Source organism: Mixophyes fleayi, chromosome 6 (genome assembly GCF_038048845.1).
Source record: "Mixophyes fleayi isolate aMixFle1 chromosome 6, aMixFle1.hap1, whole genome shotgun sequence".
Taxonomy (NCBI): domain Eukaryota; kingdom Metazoa; phylum Chordata; class Amphibia; order Anura; family Limnodynastidae; genus Mixophyes; species Mixophyes fleayi.
In genome coordinates, this window is record NC_134407.1 from 87,484,691 (window position 1) to 87,505,540 (window position 20,850).

General features: G+C 38.0%; 1 protein-coding gene across 2 annotated transcripts in view; it reads left to right on the forward strand.

The window, feature by feature from the left end:
• WAPL (WAPL cohesin release factor) overlaps window positions 1-20,850 on the forward strand; it is a 97,928-nt gene that overhangs the window by 7,027 nt on the left and 70,051 nt on the right. The window contains exons 3-5 of one of the 2 annotated variants that reach the window (XM_075217025.1): window positions 6,395-7,474; window positions 7,588-7,641; window positions 14,817-14,926. In XM_075217025.1, coding sequence (XP_075073126.1) covers window positions 6,395-7,474; window positions 7,588-7,641; window positions 14,817-14,926 — 1,244 coding nt within the window. The remainder of the gene's footprint in view (window positions 1-6,394; window positions 7,475-7,587; window positions 7,642-14,816; window positions 14,927-20,850) is intronic. The other variant, XM_075217026.1, reaches the window with a different exon arrangement.

Sequence of the window (20,850 nt, forward strand, 5' to 3'; positions counted from 1 at the left end):
CAGAGAATATAATGACATTTATTAATCCATTCAGACTATTGCTGTCAAGCCACATCACTACTCTATAATCTATATTAAATCACTTGACCTGTTAGCCTGTTCACCTTGATTGTCAATTTTAATTGAAAGATTTTTAATTTTTAGCCTTTAGTTGAACTCACTTTGCATGTTGTATATAAGGACAAAATATGTCTCGCATGAATGGTGCTACGTTTTAGTATACGTTAAGCATTTTATATATCTCATCCAGTTTTGTTCATCTAATATAGGATTATTGTTCACTTATAATACACCAATTTTTTGACTTTTATATTTTCTCCTATTCTCTATAGGTAAAAGGTTGTCTATTAGTTCTTCAGCTATATTCTCACAGTATTCTTCCCCATTCCTTCCAGCTACCCCCCTTGGTGCAGGGCTAGCTGATTATTTATAAGCTGTGTTCCAATATACATTAATAGGATAAGTTTCAGTGATGATTTACAGCATTTGAACACTAGGGTATATGTCTGGTAGTGCGCACAGTCAGGCACCTATTCCTATCATCGATATCACCCTACAGCATCCAGTACTAAGCTAAATTACAAAGAGGTCAAATGTTTATTATTTAGAATTAATGAGGTAGCGAACGCGGTGTCTCGATGACGTGTGTTTTGCTAGTTGCTTTGTCAAGGCAAACCAATGGGTCTGAATTGCTGGCTTTTTATAGTTTCAACCACGCCCCCTTCATTATGCATTCACCCTTCCTCGGATATGTTTCTTAGCTACGGTCTCCTATTGGTTTAAAATTATTATCCTGCTGTGCAGTCACGTAGGGGTGTGGATTCTTGATGGGCAGTCAAGGTAGCCTATCGGATAAGGCTATTAATCTATTGTTCTTTATCCTTGGCTTTTAATGTTTGCTTACATTCAGCTCTATGGCACAGGACCCTTATGCAGTCACATTTATAGTTATTTCTCAAATTCTGCAGTTACTTGTATGTGAGAAATTGGAAATTAATCTAATTAGTTATTCTTCTAGACCAATGTTTCCCAACCCTAGTCCTCAAGTACCCCTAACAGCACATGTTTTCCATATCTCCTTGCTGGAGCACAGGTGTAATCATTCCTGACTGACACTTTTTGAAAGATCCACAGGTGGTGCTAATTATTTCACTTGTGTCCTGGAAAACCTGCACTGTTAGGGGTACTTGAGGACTCTGGTTGGAACACTGTTCTAAACCAATCATACGGTAAGTTAATATACATCTCAAACCCTTTATAGATGGTTTAGATGGTTTCTTCCCACACTCCAAAAACCTACGGGTAGGTTAATTGGCTGCTATCAAAATTGACGCTAGTCTGTCTGTGTGTGTCTGGTATTTAGACTAAGCTCCAATGGGACAGGGACTGATGTGAGTAAGTTCTCTGTACAGTGCTGTGGATTTAGTGGCGCTATATAAATAAATTATAATGATGATAGATTCCTGTGATGGCTTGAATTATATGAAATTGATCCCTATAAAGGACTCATTTTAGGAGATGTATATTCAATTATTATGTATTGTGAATTTATTTTGAACAAATAAGAGGTACGTAGAGGTGACTGTGCTATTGTGTACAGGGGTGCATATTCTTATTTAATTAGAATAAGTACACCTGTACGCATTAGATACAAACTATATCTGTGGGTTTACCCCCCACTATAATCATATGAGATATACCATACCATTATACTGATTAGAATAACCTTATTACAAATGATGATAATATAAGGGGTTAATGACTTCACTCAGTGTGGTGTTAAAGCATTATGGTTGAGACAATAGGGGTGGGAGAAAGACTTGATGTGACCCAAAAATATTGGGCTTGCAAGACTGAGGAAATTGTGGTGTGTTTGACTCCGTGTGAGATTTGAGGAGTGATGGTGATTTGGGGTGTATGGAAGATGTTTTGGACATGTTGAGCTTTAGATAGTGAGTCTTCAATATGCTAGTGTTGTAAATTCTAGAACAGGGGTTGGGTGTATATATATATATATATATATATATATTTCATATTCCAAAGAACGAAACGGAGCTTCTGCGCGGCTGCTTTACTGAAGCAGCTTCAGCGCCGGCGTGCCAGACAAAAGTGGTCAGTGTGCCACATCTGGCACTTGTGCCGGGGGTTGCCAATCCCTGTTCTAGAACAACACTCAAACCCAAGAGAGAATAATCTCAACCTAAGATCCTCTCCTTATTCTGTTAATTCGTTCTTTATGTAGGTTTCTAAGATCTTCTGCACTGCTCTGAAAGTGGGCCCTGTGTTTCTAGTAAAGTCATGCATTTTCAGTTACAGTAACTAAATTTTTAAGTTGAAAGAAGCTGTTTGTATATTTTACTCCATATTCTTCTTTGCCCCTGAGTCTTTTATGTTGTGTTTTTTATGTAAATGTTCTTATTTTTGGGTCAATTTGGGCTTTAAGGAAAGGGAAACAGCTACTGACTACACCCTTTTTTGGCTATTTTGTCTTTGGCTATCTGCACACAAACTGGTCCTTCAAGCAGTGATGGTTGTCAAAACTGCAAGGTACATTCTTAGAACTCAGGATCTGGAGATAAATCTTGTTTCCCAAACCCAGTCCTCAGGGACCCATAACAGTGCAGGTTTTCCAGGTTACATGTGAAATAATTATACCACCTGTGGATCTTTGAAAATGTTAGTCAGTAATGAATACATCTGTGCTCCAGCAAAGAGAGATGGTAAACAAGTGCTGATAGGGGACCCTGAGGACTGGGATTGCTCTGTCTGCTTCCAAGCCACTCTATTATAATGCTATTGGAGAAATTTACTACTTGTCTGTAACAATGGATGACTTATATTTATGACTTGGATTTCCAAAACGCTGAAAATAAATACTTTCTCACATATGCTATAATTTGGACTACATTTGCGTGTTTTATATATATTATTTTTTTTTTAGAGCTTGCCTCTATAGTTGGTAAAATTTTAATGTTTTGTTTATTGAAAAGTTAGGCTGTGGATTGCTTATTAGGTTGTCAACCTACACCAATATTGCTTGCATCAGACTGTTAAAAGCTATGCTGTTTGCATCCAAATTTAACATTCCACTGATTAAAATGGATGTAAATGGGAATTTAATCCTAAAAACGATAAAATATGAGTTGGAATGTTTAAACTGACTTTTTAAAAATAAAACTTTGTCTTGCTGATATGGATCTGATTACAAATGCATTGTTTTGCATTCTTTCCTACACTGCCAAACCTTGTATGACATAACGGTTGTTAAAAGGACTACCTGTTGACTGCAGTTCATGTTGATATCCTTCTACGTTGCACTACTGTGACTAATAAAGTGAATGGTTTGCTGTGGAAACCTGTAAAAATCTAGCTTTACAAAATCTATTTTTTTTAGGCAATGACTTTTAAACGGCACCAGTTGAAGAATAAATATCTATGAATATGGTGTTGAATCAGATCAAAATTGTTAAAAGGGAAAAGGAGTACCCTTCTGCAATAATCACTTTATTTAAATAGAAAATAATGGAATAAAAGAGCTGTTTATATACTAAGTCATTGAAAACTCAACCAAATAAATTATTGATATGTGAATATGATGAGAAACGGTCACAGTGCTATTAATTATCCCTTTAAGTAGAGAAATGTAGATGAATAGAGTGTAAAGTGATCCCTTAAAGTTTCATAGCCTGGACTCAAATTATGTGCAAAATGCCTTGTCAGAGAGCAAAATCTCCACATAGGATTCATTCAGAATTCATAGAACATCATAATGCAAACGCCTAAAAAATTAAATTCATTAACTGTGGCTAAAGAATATAGTTGGAAAGTATGCGCCACACCCAAAATTCTGAGAGGTAACCATATAATCCCTGTTCCAAATTTTTGTATGGACAGTCAGAAGTTGACTAATATTTGCTGCTGCTTTGGTTTGAAGTGAATATGGATAACAATTTCCTTGCTTATTTGAACTCTGCCAAACTTTACCATAAAATACCAGCAATGAAAGAATTGCCAGAATGTAGGCTCTTGTGATTTGACACCTGTGATTTACCCACTAGAGGTAAATGAGCATTGGCAGTGGTTGAGGCGCCACCTTTGTGTGAGACAATGAGTGATACAAGCACAAGACTTCCAAATAACTACAGTTCAACAGGACCCCAGTCTACCTGAGATTTATACACAGGAGGAGTGACAGTCCCTACAGCAAGAGGATAAAAAAATATCGCTTAGCTGAGACAATATATGCGAAGAGGAACCCAGACCAGAACTTCATTTTCTTTTGAGACCAATATGCTGGTCAGGCAAAGGTACCACTTGTGAGTAGTAGATGCTGTATAGTCGGTACAGTGCTCAAAAGAGCATCTAGATTTTTGGCAGCTTTTGTTTGTGAAGAAAATGAAGGCAACAACTATTGCTCAGTATTGGGAAGACATTTGCAGTGAGAAAACTGGAGCATTGCTTGTTGAAATTGCCAGTAGTGACTATAGTCCTCTTACGATTGGGCTCACAGCATGAGAACATGCTTCTGTGCTCTTTTGCTTAAGAAACTTGCACTTAACTAATTTACAGCTGATCTCTTGTGGGATGTAACTCTTCAGTGTCCATTTTCATACAGAAATGCATCTTTTTGTCCTGTATGCATGCATCATTGGCAGAATATGGGGAACTACATGCAGCATATATGGCAATATGGGGCACTGTATATATGAGGATAGTAGGAATAAAATTGTGATAGCAGTGTGATGCTGGGAAAAGTACTGATGCACAATACTGGAAACGGTGACATAAATGGGGACATTACATGTGATTTGGAACGTTGATTGTGGAATCGTATATTGAAAATACAAAATAAAAATTAAGAAACATTTCCCTACCACAGGCACACACACACACACATGGGCTAGAGCCAATTTAGCTAGAAGGACGTTACTCTACCTGTATGACATTGGATCATGTGGGGGGAAAAGACACCATCTGGAATTAATATGGGGAAAACTTAATGCTGATATTGACTTTCATTAGATTTTAACCTAAGACCACAGTGCTCTGGTACACTAGCGCTAACTAGTATGTGAAAATGTTCAGTCTAAAGCAGGCATATTAAACCCAAAACCCCAAATGGGGCAAATAATCAGTCTAAGATTGTGTGGGCCAAAAAGTTTCATATGCATTTTAAGGTATAATATTAAGAAAAAACAAAAATAAAATTCTTCCTGATACTTGACACTGTGCCCCCATGCTGCTTTTGTTCCCCTTCACGCTACCTTTCTATTGCCTTCTTTCGTCTCTGCTGTTTTCTTTTCTTCTCATGGCTGCTCTTTTTGCGTTCCTCACTGTAAATGTCGGGCGTGATGATGTCACGTCAATCATTCTGTTCAAAGGGGCGAGAGCGCTGTACGCCGCCACGTTGGATACGTTATGTATTTTTTAAACGGGGCGCTGGCTGGGCTGCAAAAACAAATAAAACTGAAATAAATAGGCACAATATAAAACATTCAGCAGCCTTTCTCACCAATAAACCTCTTCCACAAAAGGTCTTAATAAAATCACAAACAACACAAAAATATGACTGAACATGGCGCCAAATGATATGTCCATATATATCAATAAAATATAGAGTTCCTTCAATTTCTCACTGTTCTGTAGTGCAATATTTTCCAGGAAAAGTTCTCTCTTATAAACATGTGAATCGGTGTGTCATATATGGACAAAAAAGAAACCGTTCATAGTGTGGTATGTCTTATAAAAATCCTTAGAAATACATCTGTAAAACTGTGATGAATGACTTCTCCCAATATGCTAAAAAAGGTGAAATACCATAGCTATATAGAGCGTATTTTGTTCACCAGGAGAATAAAAACCGGAAGGTATAAAATCACAAATAGACTTTAACACCAGTAAATTTACTGGAATGAGCAAACAAATAAATAAATTCCTTAAAACACAACTCCTGGACTCTGGTACAAATATATCCGTGGTAACTGCTGAGGTATGCTCTCTGGGGAGATCAGACATCGAGATCAGCAGATAGTTGATTGGAGGTGATTTCTAGTGTCCTATTTTAATTGTTATTGGACATGTGTTCATAATATGTTAGGATAGATGAAAGTCTGCACAGCAATTAAAGTATTTTTTGTAGGTTAGACTTGTCAATGAAATGAGAGATGAGCTGTTCCCCTTGTCAGAAGTGCATCACCGAGTAGTATTTTCTCAGTTTAATGAAAGTTTGTTTTTGTTTTGTAAGAAAAATGAATGCAATCTATCTAAACTGATGAACTAAATGAAACATTAATTTGTTGGTGATTAAGCATTTGTGAACATGGTCATGTTTAAATTTGTATTGTAAAAATGCATTTAAAATGTATCATTTATTTTCTTATTTTTCTTTTGATAGGTAATGTGCAGAATCCTATAGAGGACAAAAATAGTTGTATTGCTCCGAAGAAGACTGAAAATGACAGCAAGAAATCTTTAGACACCTTAAACTTAGGTCTTTCCACAAAATCTTGTAACAGCAGCAAGAAGCCTGTTGAATCATTCATGCCTAGTTTCTCCACGGAGACAGATGATTGGGAGTTAGACACTGTACAGAAGTTGGACTCTTCAGTACAAGACGAACAGACCAGAAACGCGCAAAAACTGGTACTTTATGACTGGGAGGAGATGAATGAAGAAAATTCTGAAATTAATGAACTTGACTTGAGTCTAGATGGAGGTAGTCCTTCAGATCCCAAAGTTGAAGATGACAGTCTCCCCTTCACTAAGGAACAGATGGACAACTCTGAGGAGGAAATGAGTGAGGATGTTGTCCAAGGTGGTGTTAAGCTTAGTACTTGTAGGACATACTGTAGGTCTAATAAATCAAAATCTACACAGGGTTCTTCAAACTTCGACAAACTTTTAGATGGCCCAAGTTATAAAACAGGCAAGTCTAATAATGCTGCTGAAAAGGCGAACACTGTGAATAAAAGCAGTGGCACCAGAACCACTGGACGGACTAGAGATTTTACAGTTCTCCATCCATCTTGTTTATCTGTCTGTAACGTTACCATACAGGATAGCATGGAACGAAGTATGGATGAGTTTACTACAAACCAGTCTACAGATATAGGGGAAGCAGGGCGTCTAAGAAAGAAAGCTGATCTTGCAACAGCAAAAACAACCACAAGGTTTCGCCCTGGCAATTCTAAATCCAAAAAAGATGCCAAATTGGAGTTTTTTGGGTTTGATGACCAAGAGGATGGAATTAGTGAGGATGGTGGTTCTAAACCATTTGGACAGTCAAGCTATAGAATTAAATATTTTGGATTTGATGACTTGAGTGAAAGTGAGGATGAAGATGAAGATAACTGGCATCAAAAAGAGAGAAAAGCAAAGAAGAAAATGAAGAATACCACAGTCCCATCCGAATCCATTGCATCAAGATCAGGAGTCAGTACAAATGTGCAAATTGTTCAGTCTTCAAATAACATGGGTAAGTATTCATTACAGGGATACTGTTTTTCGGATGCATGATGAAAATTGTACAAGTTGGCTTGTCTAGATTTAATGAGGAGAAAAATGCAAATTTTGCACCAAATTTTACAGAGAAATCGCCCGCCTTTCAAACCAGCAGCAGTCCTCTCCCCAGCAAAAACAAAGGTGAGTGATCATTCGCTTCATAACTGCACAAAACAGGTGGTGGGCACCAACTTTGGTATTTTTGTACTGGTCAATGTTTATTGATATTTCTCCTGGATATGCAATCAACCTTGGAACATCCTTTTATATGTTTTTGGACTCAGAGTAACTGACTTAATGCAGTTTTATTTGGGTGTTAAATTATTTAAATAATATCACCATATTCTTCCTGTATGTTTTGTATTTGAACTATTATTTGTTTTTGTGTAATGTTCAGATATACTTGTTACTAGAACAAAAAAGCCTTGTACACCAACTAGGGTTGAATTTTACTTTGAATTCTCATACACCATGGCAGCCATTACAACGCCACGCCTTAATCAACTGAGCAGAAACAGCAAAATAAACTAGAAGGTATAAAAGGTAGTTCCTTCTTTCTGATGGTTTTTTCCCCCCTGTCTTTTGGGTGAGTAAGGAGTTTCCTAGTGCAGGGGTGGCCAGCCAGTCGTAGCCTAAGTGCCCAAAAATATCCATAGATACGGCAAAGAGCCAACTTTACTTTTTTATATATGTGTGTATATACACAGTATCATCATCATCATCATCATCATTTATTTATATAGCGCTACTAATTCCGCAGCGCTGTACAGAGAACTCATTCACATCAGTCCCTGCCCCATTGGAGCTTACAGTCTAAATTCCCTACTATAGACACTCACACACAGACAGACAGACTGAGAGGGTGAGACTAGGGTCAATTTTTTGATTGCAGCCAATTAACCTACCAGTATGTTTTTGGAGTGTGGGAGGAAACCGGAGCACCCGGAGGAAACCCACGCAAACACAGGGAGAACATACAAACTCCACACAGATACGGCCATGGTTGGGAATCGAACTCATGACCCCAGTGCTGTGAGGCAGATGTGCTAACCACTAGGCCACTGTGCTGCCCACAGTATAAGCATTCACATACATAACGCGCAAACACATACATTGCAAATAAAATATAATTTACTAATATCTTGCTAAGTAAAAAAGAAGATATCCAACATTGCCAAAATGTTTAGAATAATCAACTCTGATCTTACCTTGCTGTTGTGTCCAATGTAGGAGGGTTCAAAGGGTACTTACAGTCTCTCCAGAGTAACTCACGGTGTTTGTGTATCCACAATTGCTGTGGAGGGAACTGTTTAAGTGGGGATTAAAGAAAAAAGTTATAAATAGTCAACATGCTCCTCAAACCTCTTCACATTCCCACCAGACCTCACCACGTGCCCCTTACATACACATCCGCCTCTCCACATGCAATGAAATCTACCCATATGCCCCATACATGCCAATTAAACCTCCACTCATTTAAACAGATATCCCCAAATGGCATCAGCCACATCTCGCATGCCCCTTACTTGTCACACAGACGCTGGAACATGCACAGATGAAGGAGGGAGAGCAGACTACACACACACTCCTCATCTCTTCCCTGATTGGATACCAGTGATAATGTGAACTCCCTGCATTATGCAGAGGTCACATGACGCAGGCTGCTGGCAGACTCGCTGAGGTTCCTGGCTGGCTGGGTTGTTGAAATCACCCAGCCAGCCAGAAGCCTCAATGTCGAAGTCGGAGAGCCGTGGGTTGGCCACCCCCGTTCTACTCTGTGTGTGTGTGTTGTTTTGTTTCATTTTGGTGTTGGATTGGTTTTTTTGGAGCTTATCCTGACTTCCCAGAGCTCCAGAGGGCCCCTGTAGTGCATTTTTCTAGTACAAACGTGGACAGAGGATGTCTCCCCTGGGTACACCTTCTGCCTACCTGAGGGTAGCAGACAAGAGACTTAAAGTAACACTGCGGATACATTTCATATGACTGGGTGAGTACAAACCTCTAGATAAGACTAGAGCCACTGCTCCCCCCTTCTTTTAGATGCTCAGTGGTGCCTCCATTAACAATCTTTGGGACTCATGACAAGAAATTCATATATGCTAAGGTGGCACAAGGCAGAGGAGATCACTCCATACTGAGAGGCCAGCAGCCATATTAAGATATGCTGGGTGCACGCCGGTCACAAGAAGTTTTGAGGCAGACATTTGTGACACTTATCAGCAGTGGAAACGCAGCCTGCCTGAAAAAAAACCTGCGTCATCCTTTCCAAGAGAGCCCCATAATTGGAGGTGTTTTCTACATTTTTCTTATTATAGGGTAATTTTATTTTTCTTGCAAGGAAAGAGACGCTGCAAATCCCATAACATTGTATTTGGGGGAAAAATGATTGTGCAGGAGTTTTTGTACAACTTGTACTCCTCAGCCTAAACTTAAACTGTTCAACCACCTGAACAATTTAAGGAAATTATGGCCTGAATATTGAAAAAGTACCCTGCATAGACTTCCTTAGAGGAGAGGGTAAACGGACAGAGAGACACATTGAATATTAGTGGCGATCTGGATGATATAAGATCTGGTCCTCCTATCTGTGGGTCGTTGGTTTCTTTCTTTGATCATGCAGCAGGTAATCATAGAAATTAAGGCAGACCCATATTGTTTAGCTTTTGTGAACATAATTCTTACACATTTATAAATTCATGGGAATTGACGACACGTGTGTCCTTTTCAGTATACCCTTTTATGTATGTCAGAGAAAAAGCTCAGTTTTTCATATTCACAAGGTTCTACAGAATCTTGTGTGTTAAAAAAAAAAAAAAGAAGGAAATTTACATTCTTCAATAGATTTCCAGGACACTTATTTACATATTTCTATTGCAGTACACCATTATCGGTTTCTCAGCCTTGGTCAGGGAACCTGCCATTTCCAGTTCACCTATCTTCCATTCGGCCTTTACATCTCCAAGGAATTTCACCCTTATGGGCACTCTCGGAAAGCATGGAGTAGCCCTTGGAAAATCGGAGTACTTTGCTGAGGATATGACTACACAAGTCATTTTGTTCCTACAAGAACATGGCTGGATTATCAACGTGGCAAAAACCATCTTGTATGAACAAAAAAAACCTAAAGAGGCCCAATCTAATATAATTCTAAATCACAGTAATTTGGTTGCACTATCTTCACAATTATGCTATTGAATGATAAACATGGCAATATTATAGTATAATAATGTATTAGGCCTGCTAAACAACATTGTACAGCCGGCGCCTCCTTAAATTACTACCTTAACAGCACGAATCATAGTGTCTCCTGTCCAAGTGACTTCATTGTAGGCCACTGGGACCTTCATTCCTCAGAATTGTTTCATGTGTGTATAAGCTGTCGCTATTTGCACTGTCAGGAATTACATCTTTGGTGTGATTGCGTTGGTGTATCCGATGTCGGCGTTGCCAGCATCGCTATAAGGTTGTTCAAGCTCCTACCCAACCCGTGGTAGGAGATCTAACAACATTAATTAAGCATATATAAAAGAAATCATGTTCTAGATCATTCACAAACTAGTCTGAAGAAGATTCAAATAACAATGCAAAGGAGGGAGTACTCCAAAGATCCCTTGTAAATTAGCAAGGTGGAGTAAACTTGCTTGTCAACGGAGAAACACCAGTGTGAAATATCACTTTGTCCGAAATGTCTGACATCTGAAAGACTTGTCATAATTCAGTTACTGGTACATCCGCTTCAGACTCTTTGGAATTTTTACATGAGCCATCAGCATACTTTGTGGGATCACAATTTGATTTCTCCGGAACATGTCATCAGGCTTACGAAGGTCGCCAGAGAGTCTCAGCTGGTTGCAAGATCCAAGATTAAAAAATAAAGAATTGATTGTACTCAAAATAGATACCAGCTCCATGGGTTGGAGCGCCCATCTATTGCAGTGGTGACCCAAACATGGCTTGTGAGCAAAAAGCATCTGCATGCAAACATTCTGGAGATAAGAGCAGCTTGGCAATTCAGTATTTTCAGTCTTTTCTATTACACAATCATCTCACAAGATCCTTGCTTTTCTAAACAGACAATGAAACACCCGAAGAAAAACAATGATGTCAGAATTGACATCAATCAAGTTATAGGCAATGTGAAGTCACTTACTGCGCTTCATGACACAATACACCATAGCGGATTATCTCAGCAGATGCCTAATCCATCCAAGTGAATTTGCAGTACACACAGTTTTCCAGTTGATCTAATTGCAACAACTCTGTGCACCAAGAAAGTTTGGTTCTACTCTTCTCATGGGAACATAGGGGCAGTGAGAGTAGATGCTTTGTTAGTGCTGTGGAACTTTCAACTAGGGTATGTGTTTCCCTCCTTTCCCCTCATTTCACCCTATGGAAAATCAAGGAAGTAGTAGTGGAGATCATAGCGATTTTTATATTTTTGCCTTGTTGCCCAAGATTTGTGGTGGCTTAATGAATTCTTCTGGAACAAGCATGTACTCTACCATGCCAATCAGACCTATTACACCATGGATCGGTTCTTCACCCAAACACAGGCGCCTCCTTTGATGTCTTAGAGATTGAGTGTTCACTATTAAAACTTAAGGGTGTTTTTGATAAAGCACTGCTGGTTCAAGCGAGCAAAAATAATTGTTTACTCTAGAATGTGAGAAATTCCCATTCTGTGGTGCATATATAAACTACGATCCCTACTGCCAGTGTTCCAGTTATTTTGTATTTTCTTAATAACACTTTTGACAAGGAGCTCTTGTTTCTACCCTGAAAGTGCAGGTATCTGAACTCCATACTCCGTGCCAAAAGCCTTTTTTATTTTTCTCTATGCAGTAAGGAGAATACATCCTTGTATCAAATCTTTTGTGGCACCTTGGGTTTTCAGTATTGTTTTAAAAGCCATAATGTCTTTCAACCTCTATGAGTTAACTCCCTCAAATGGGCCACACTTAAAGTTGTGTTTCTCATAGCAATTGCATCTGCTCATCAAGTTAGAGGACTACATACCTTATGGTTTAAATTACAGTTTCCAAACATTTCTACAGGCAAAGTGGTATTACGGACTAACCTTGCTTTTTTACCTAAAGTAGTTTTTCACTTTCCATATCAACCAAGAAGTTATACTACCAGTTCTCTCCACAACCAGCTTGTAAGAAAGAAATAGACTATTGTATACTCTAGATCTTCTTACCAGCTGCATGGTCATCTCTTCACGCTTTCAGCAGACATGATCTGCTAGATGTCACATCCTGCTTATGCACAGTTTGAAAGCAAAATATTTCAAGAAGTTGTTCAATAAAAGTTTGGTAATGCATTTTCAATGTTTATAGTTCCTAAGTCAGCCCTATTTGATTATACTGTTTGGGTCCATCCCATTGTAATGTCTGCCATGGTGTATGAGAAGGAAATAAGAGCATTATACTTTCCGTTAAGTTCATTTCTTTGAAATACTTAATGGCAGCCTATTATTCCCACCTGTGATTTCTGTCTGTTTTTGTAGGACCGTTTGGGAGCTGTTTCAGAAGGTATATAAGGTAGCTTCCCCCTTCATTCTGATCTCCAGGGGTGTTTCTCTTCCTTTCTCTACTCAGTGGTTTAAGAAGTGAACTCATTGTGATGGCTGCCATTAAGTATTTCAAGGAAATTAAATTAACTAAGTATTCTCTTATTTTGGCATCTCATGCAACAAAATTCAGTTTGCCCATTAAATTATGTTTAAAAGCATATTGGCCGCTGTTGCGCTTTTTATCATATTTTACTAGGACCTGTGCTCCTTATTGTATTAACTTCATACTAGTCTGTTATGGTCCCAGTTTTTTAGCCACCATGCCATTTGGGATATACTTAAAGCATAGCCAGTCTGATCACCAAAATGTTTGCAGCAAGCACTATAGAATTTAGGAAGAGGTATGCTTTACTTGTGACTGATCTTTTAGAGGCAAGTCCAGTGTCTTGGGATAGGGAGGAAATTAAGTTAAGTAGGTAGTCGCAGACTGCACCCTTTTCCATCACTCAGAGTGGAGAGGCTCTGGTCATGCTGAAGCTTGGAATTGTGACTTCATACGCATCACTATAGGAAGTTAAAAGAAGAAAAAAATTCATACTGTCATGATACAAGAAGTTCTATTCTGTGGTTAATGCTTTTGGTATAGAATAAAGCTGACCCATAGAAACTCTTAAAATGTGTGTACTTACTGGCGCTATATAAATAAATGATGATGATGATACTTTTATACATTGGTCTTCCTCTGCTTAGCTAACACCCTATCAAACTAACTGAGGTTTGAAAATAGCAAGTTATTGAAATCATTTGAAAGGATATGTCCAAATATTTTTTTACTTTTCATGTTATCGATGCAGGTAGAGCGTCCATTGCTGCTTGTTTGAGTACTGCTTAGCTAACACCCTATCAAACTAACTGAGGTTTGAAAATAGCAAGTTATTGAAATCATTTGAAAGGATATGTCCAAATATTTTTTTACTTTTCATGTTATCCATGCAGGTAGAGCGTCCATTGCAGCTTGTTTGAGTACTGCTCAACTGCAGAGGTTCCTGGCATGGGATCCCCATAGCTCTACCTGTTGGGATAGGTGCTGGCGGCTAAACAAAAATTGTGGGCATTTAAAAATTGTTATACCTTTTTTTTATTTGCTTCCTCCTCCCAAAATTTTCTTGACATTCCATAAATCGGTAATTTATTTGGAAATATTTTTCCATTCCATTGTATTGTTGTCCACAGTGGAATTTAACAGTCATTGCTTAAAACTGGATAGTGGTGTTATTGTTAATGAGTAGTCTGGTAAAGGCAGGTTACCCCTCAGAAAATCCCTAGTAACAATTACTTAAGTCTTCGCTACTGTGTTCAGTTTATATTCATATTTAGATTTATTACTGGGAGAACGTAAGACTAGAAAGAAGATTCAACCAAAGTAAACTTCTAACTGTCCTTGAGTACTTGACACTTAAGTCAGTTGGCATAACTTTGGAATAGTGGTCCAGGAGTACTTTTTCTTAAAGCAATGGGCAATAGTAATGCTCTTTTTTTAAACATAATAATCACTTACAGCAGCTAGTACAATTTTAGAATTTAGTTTTTCTTGGGCTGTAGTAAATGCTCTGAGAACATTAATTAAATAAGCAACCTTCAATAGATGGTTCATCGCATTTCTCACATGAATAGCATCTATTTTTTCTTGTAATGTACACCTTTTTGAAAAGTAGTTACAGATCTTAAGTTATTCTTTAGTGTTTAAGTGAGTTTACTGCAGCTATATTGTGAGTTGTATTTTTATTTTGGACTACTTTAGAGTCTTTTGAAGATTCCTATGCTGTACCTGAAGTCTTCAAAAAGCCTGCTAGTAGACATGGAGATAAAAGCAAAGATGGCAGCCGGAAAATATTCAGTGGACCAAAACGGGTAAATTTCATTATATATATTTGCATTTTAATCTTATACTTTCTTGAGTTTCTTAAAAATCTGGTTTGTATTCATACTTTGTGAAAAAAAATCTCTGGTTAAGGGGACGCCACTGGTTTTTGTGTTTTTATTATGGATTTAACAATGTTTTGTGCTTTTTTTTTTTTTATGTAGTCTGACATTTGTGTGGGTTTTTTTTGTTTTGTTTATTTGTAATGAATGTCTGCATCTAAAAGCTTTGGGAAACATAAAAAGGGAGAATTTATTCAAAAAGTTATCTACAGAAAATGGCTGTAAGACATTGATGGGCAACAGGCAGCCCGATGAGCCTTCACCTGTGGCCCCCAGGTCCTTCCAGCTTTATACCATCAATCTGATTACTAGTGAATAAGAGCTGGGGCCTCAAGTGAAGCCCTGCGTATCGTAAAGCAGAGTGTGATTGAAGCAGTGTGAGGGGTCCACGTGGTGGCTCAGTGGTTAGCACTTCTGCTGGGGTCATAAGTTTAGTTTCTAACCAGGGCCTTATCGATGAGGAGTTTGTATGTTCTCCCCAAGTTTGCGTGGGTTTTCTTTGGGTGCTCTGGTTTCCTTTCCCACTCCAAAAACATGGTAGATTAATTGGCTGCTGACGTGTGTGTGTTACAGAATTTAGGATCAAAAATGCCACATTCGATAGTTGTGTATGTGAGGAAATGGTACCTAAGGGTGTTTTAGAGTACAGTACATTTCCTTAAGGTGCTGCATACAGTTTATCTGCATGCAGCATTTCTGTATGTAAAATTCTGCATATAAAATTTTTCCCAAATAAAACCATGATACAGATGTACTGAAATATAGTTGTCTACTCATATAGTATCGTGCTTCGGAGCTATAATAGCCCGTATAACATAGCAAACTTGGCAACACCTTCCCAAAACAAGCTAGCGGACTGAGACTCTCCTGTGCAGTGCTGCTATCATCACTCACAGATTCAAAGCAACTGTACAAGAGAAGTAAGTGAAACCTGTTGCATTTTAGGTAAGAGTCTAGCATAGAGCATTCTGACAAGCAGATCTTAATCTGTTAACTTTCAGCAGAGAATGTGTTTTTTTTTAGTTATTGCATCTTAGAGTTATTCTGTATCTGTATACTATATTTGTTTTTTTGTCATTATTAAACATTTTTTTTTTTATTATCTATATTCAAATTGTACCTGGAAACATCTGATTAAAAAAAAAAGTGCAATGTATCTTTACATCACTAAATATATATTACATATGTTAATTTACAAAGTGCAACTTTGATTTTCTTACAGCATTTATCATTTATTTCATCATGTATTTATATCGAACCACTAATTCCGCAGAGCTGTACAGAGAATGCATTCACGTCAGTTCCTGTCTCAATAGAGCTTTGTCTAAATTCCCTTACACACACACACACACACACACACACACACACACACACACACACACACACACAGAGACTAAGGTCAATTTGATAGCAGCCAGTTAACCTACCAGTATGTTTTTGGATTGTGGGAGGAAACCGGAGCACCCGGAGGAAAAAAATGTAACTACAGGGAGAACATAAAAACTCCACACAGATAAGGTCATGGTTGGGAATTAAACTCATGACCCCAGTGCTGTGAGACAGAAGTGCTAACCAATAAGCCAGCGTGCTGCCTATTATAATTATGTATATAACCTTGTCATTTGGGATACAGGTTCTGGAGTGTGGTATGTTTTTATTGCTTCAGAAACTCCGGGACCGACATGGAGTAAGGAAGGTATGGAAACACGAGGGAAGAAGTGCCCTGCTCATACGAGCTTACATCCTAAGGGAGGGTGGACAAATCAGACACAAGAGGGAGCGGTGGTTCCAGGGGAGAGAGAAAGGGACCAGGGGAGAGAGGGAAGAGCGAGCAGAGTAGATGAGGGGTTAAGTGGATGGTTAGTAGGCTACCTTGTTATACAGGATTGCTCTTTGACTTACTACTCTCAGAAAGAGAAGAGATTGCAGTGTGAATCTATATCTAAGCGGTGAGGCATAAGGAAACCAAAGAGCAAAAACTAGCCACAATATGGAGTTACTGTGGTGTATGTAGATTCACAACAAGCAATTTACTATGTTTGGTTGATGTCCATATGAACAAGGTGGTGATGCTCAGTCTTTTACATCTAGAAACAATATAATGTTCCTTTTACTTTTGAAGGAGTAACCTGAATTAGTCTATTGCCATAATAATTTCTTTAGGATCGCATGGCCAGCATATATTCCTCTAGAAACAAGAGTTTGCTTGGAAGGAAGTATTGTTCCATACTGTAAAGTGAGGCTACTAAAAGGAAATGCTGTGGCTCTGAAATCTAATAAGGGCTTGTTCCAGCCATGAGAATGTCCACAGGATGGTAATGGGGTATATAATTTATGTCTTGGGTTTCTTGATTATTTCCATAAGTGAGGGATTCTGTAGATTTGAAGCCAGGCAACCTTCTTGTATGGTCAAACTGCTCTACGGCCATCTGGGTTTTTCTTGTTTTGACAGAAAAATTAAATTACTAGAGTATTAACAGCCTTTCAGGGTCTCCAGTTTCGCCACGTCCCAATGTTGGCTTTTGCAAGAGTTAAGTGAAGCAAAACATGATTACAGGATAGTTTACAGCACGTTAATTTATTCACACAATGACAGTAGTTCACAAAGCATTTGCCTTTGTACAATTCCACATATGTTAACTTCAGGTGGATTTTCTTTCCCAATTAAAGAATCTTGAGGAAATCTTTGGACAAATCTTGTTAGGACTTGCTTGTCAGAGTAGAATGTTTTTAGTCGTCCAAACAATTTGTATACTTGTATCAAGGGGGAGATCCTATCTTCCGGTGAATTGTTTGGTGATTTACAACGAATTCCAGCATGAAAGGCTGGGGAGCTATGTGGTCATCTCATCACTTTTGAGGATGTGGATTCTGACTACCTGGAATTGTGTAGTCAAGGTTGCCCTGAAAGTCTGGTGGAAAAAATTGAAAGGTTAAGTGTTTCAACTAAATTTGGAAACCATAGCCTTGATGTATCCATTCACACAAGGAGGCAATGGAACAAGTTCATGGTTCAAAAAGTGTTGATTGGTTAGTCCTGCATTCCTACTCTTTCACTGGTGGTTGTCCTGGCATAATCAGTTGGCAAGAGATTTACCTTTGCAGTTACACCATCCATCCGGCTCAGTGGGGTATTCACAAACAGGGTTTCAGTGTCAACAGGCTTGGTTACCTAATATTACAATTTCTGTATCCATCCTTGCATGTCAGATGTGCACGGTACATACGACTTATTATAGGTGACTGTCCTGTTTCTTATAGCCCAATATTTATTCTTTTTTTGCCACTGGTTGTCTGAAATTTGTTGGCATTTGTGGGTTCCTCATTTGCTGCCAGAATTTATGTAATCGTGACAATATGTTGCAACTTGGAATAAATTACAGTATATGAGAAACACACAGCGAGGCTGATGGCAGAGCTACCATTTTAATCACCTTTTTTTTACTTTATTATCACTTTTTTACTTATCTGGTTTTAATATTTCGCTACCATTTTGCTCTTTTGGAATACTTGTTCCTCCTTCTATTCCATTTTATCTTAAACATCAATAAAGATTATAGTTTTAATGGTTATTATATATTCGTATCATCGAGGGCCCCAATGAGTCATGTTTTCTCTCTTCTTGCTCTTTGACATTTAGGAAGCAGCTGTTGTCTTATTCTGAGTTCTGTTAGTGGTGTTTTCTGGTATCGCCCATTTACCCACCATTTTTATGCTGCTGGTTGTCATGGGGTATTGTTGACAACATAATGTAGAAAAAAAATGGGATTTGGTTTTCTGGTTGTCTGTTTTGTTGGGGGGGTTATGTTGCCTTGGTCCATGTCCAGAGGTTGGGCTTGGATTTTTTTGGGAGTCTGTCAGTCTGTCATATTTGAGGAGTGTCCCTTTATTATGCTTCTCCCAGCAAACAGAAACTTGATCATACCTAAGCTTAGAATTTGTGGGGGTTTTTTTGTTTTGTTTTTTATCCATTTTTATTTTAAAAAAAAATGCTTGCATTATATCTTTGTATGCCATTTTGTTAATTGTTTTTATTTTAAGCATTGTGGATTTGTTTTCAATATTAAATTACACTTAAGTTCAGGTCTCGGTGTTCTTACGAATTCACATGTCATACAACTTGGTTTTAAAATGCTACATAGTTTGAAACGAGAGATCTTTTGCTTTGATGACTGTTGTAAAATGTGATAATTGGTTTAAGAGAGAGCCAAAGGCTTCTTGAGTAAGAGTGTCAGCTCTTCAGAAAAAAACTTTTGTGATGGCATAATTAGGGAGGCAGAGTGGCATAGACAGGGAACGTTTTCATCATTTTAAGTAGACCAGGTTGTTGGTTTTTATCACTTTGTCACACACTCTGCACACAGACTTAGATGTGTGCTGGATTGTGACAAGCTAAATTTTGTTGGGTTTTTTTTTTTTCTCAACACTTACTTTGGGTGAGATTCAATTATACGCAGTGTCTCCACCACCCATGCGACACCTTGCGGCGGAGATTTGACAGAAGTCACTGCACATTTTTACACTCGTCCCATTCACTCACCTTGACACCCTCTGGTGTATTTGAAAATAATGCCTTCGGCAAATTCATTTTTTTTTAATGTAGTCTTTACTAAATTTGTATTAATTATTAAAGCACTTGTAGGGTAGATAAAGAAAAAAAAAAAGATAAAATTGAATATGGAGCTAGGGGTTAAAACGGGGTAATTGGAGGTACAGTTTGAATTAGCATAACATACAATAAGTGATGCACTGTATGAATAAATATTGCAGCAATTATTTTTTTAAATGTGGAGATGAGAGGGATTCTCAAGGTTCAATTTTTTATTATTTTGTTAGTAAATACCTCCCAATTTAATATTCCATGATAGAATATTATTTTACAGCACCATTTTTGTCTTGCATCATGGTCGAAATTTATATATTGTTAGCTGCCTACTTGAACGAGTTTTGCTTCCAAAGTTGCCACCGTTACATATGCATCAGATGTTTATGTTCTACATTTCTTAGTGAGTCTAGATGCTATTTAAAGTATGTACCTCATCAGAGAATTCGTTTGAAAGGTAAGTGTGTATAGTATTTATCTTGCAAAAACAGAGTGCTTTAATTGTCCTGGCTGTGACGATGAAAAATAGAAAAGTGTTTTGTAGTGAGATAATGGTTTTGAGGTTAGGTGTATAAGTTCGTTACCTCTAAAAATCATTAACTGAATTATACAGTTGCATTATCTGGATTTTAACCTTCTTTTTTTTTTTCTTTTTTTTTTATAAACTGTCCCACCCATGGCAAATTGAACACTGAGGCAAATTAAATTTAAAGAATAACGCAGCCTGTGCACTATTACCGTTACTACGGCAAGTGTGCAGTATTACCGTTGGTACAGTAACTTTAGCGCTGATTTTTGCTTGCAGGCCTCGTATTAACGATAATACAGTTAGCGCCACATTATTCCTACACTTACATGACCAATTTGAATTCCCCCTTAAGACTAGTGGTGATCCAGTCAAACTTTCTAAGTTCTATTCCCGAGCGTGTTCTCCTTTCATGTGAAATGCCACACAATGTTTGTGTGGCTGTGTGTAAGTATCATGCAAACTTTGTGTACCCTGCCGATGCAAACAAGATATAAACTTCCACAAGAAACAAGTCAACTGCTTTAATTTGTTTGTAGTGATGCAAAAAAAATGAAGAATGCATGACAAGTAAATGTAAAGACTGCACTACAGATCTCAGAACATTAATTTCTGATAATGTAGACACTTATAGCAGCATTAGCTTAAAGCAATGGAAAGAAAGTGTTTGTCACCCCAAACTAGTTGACACTGAAGGCTCACTTGAAGATGGTATTGCTGAGT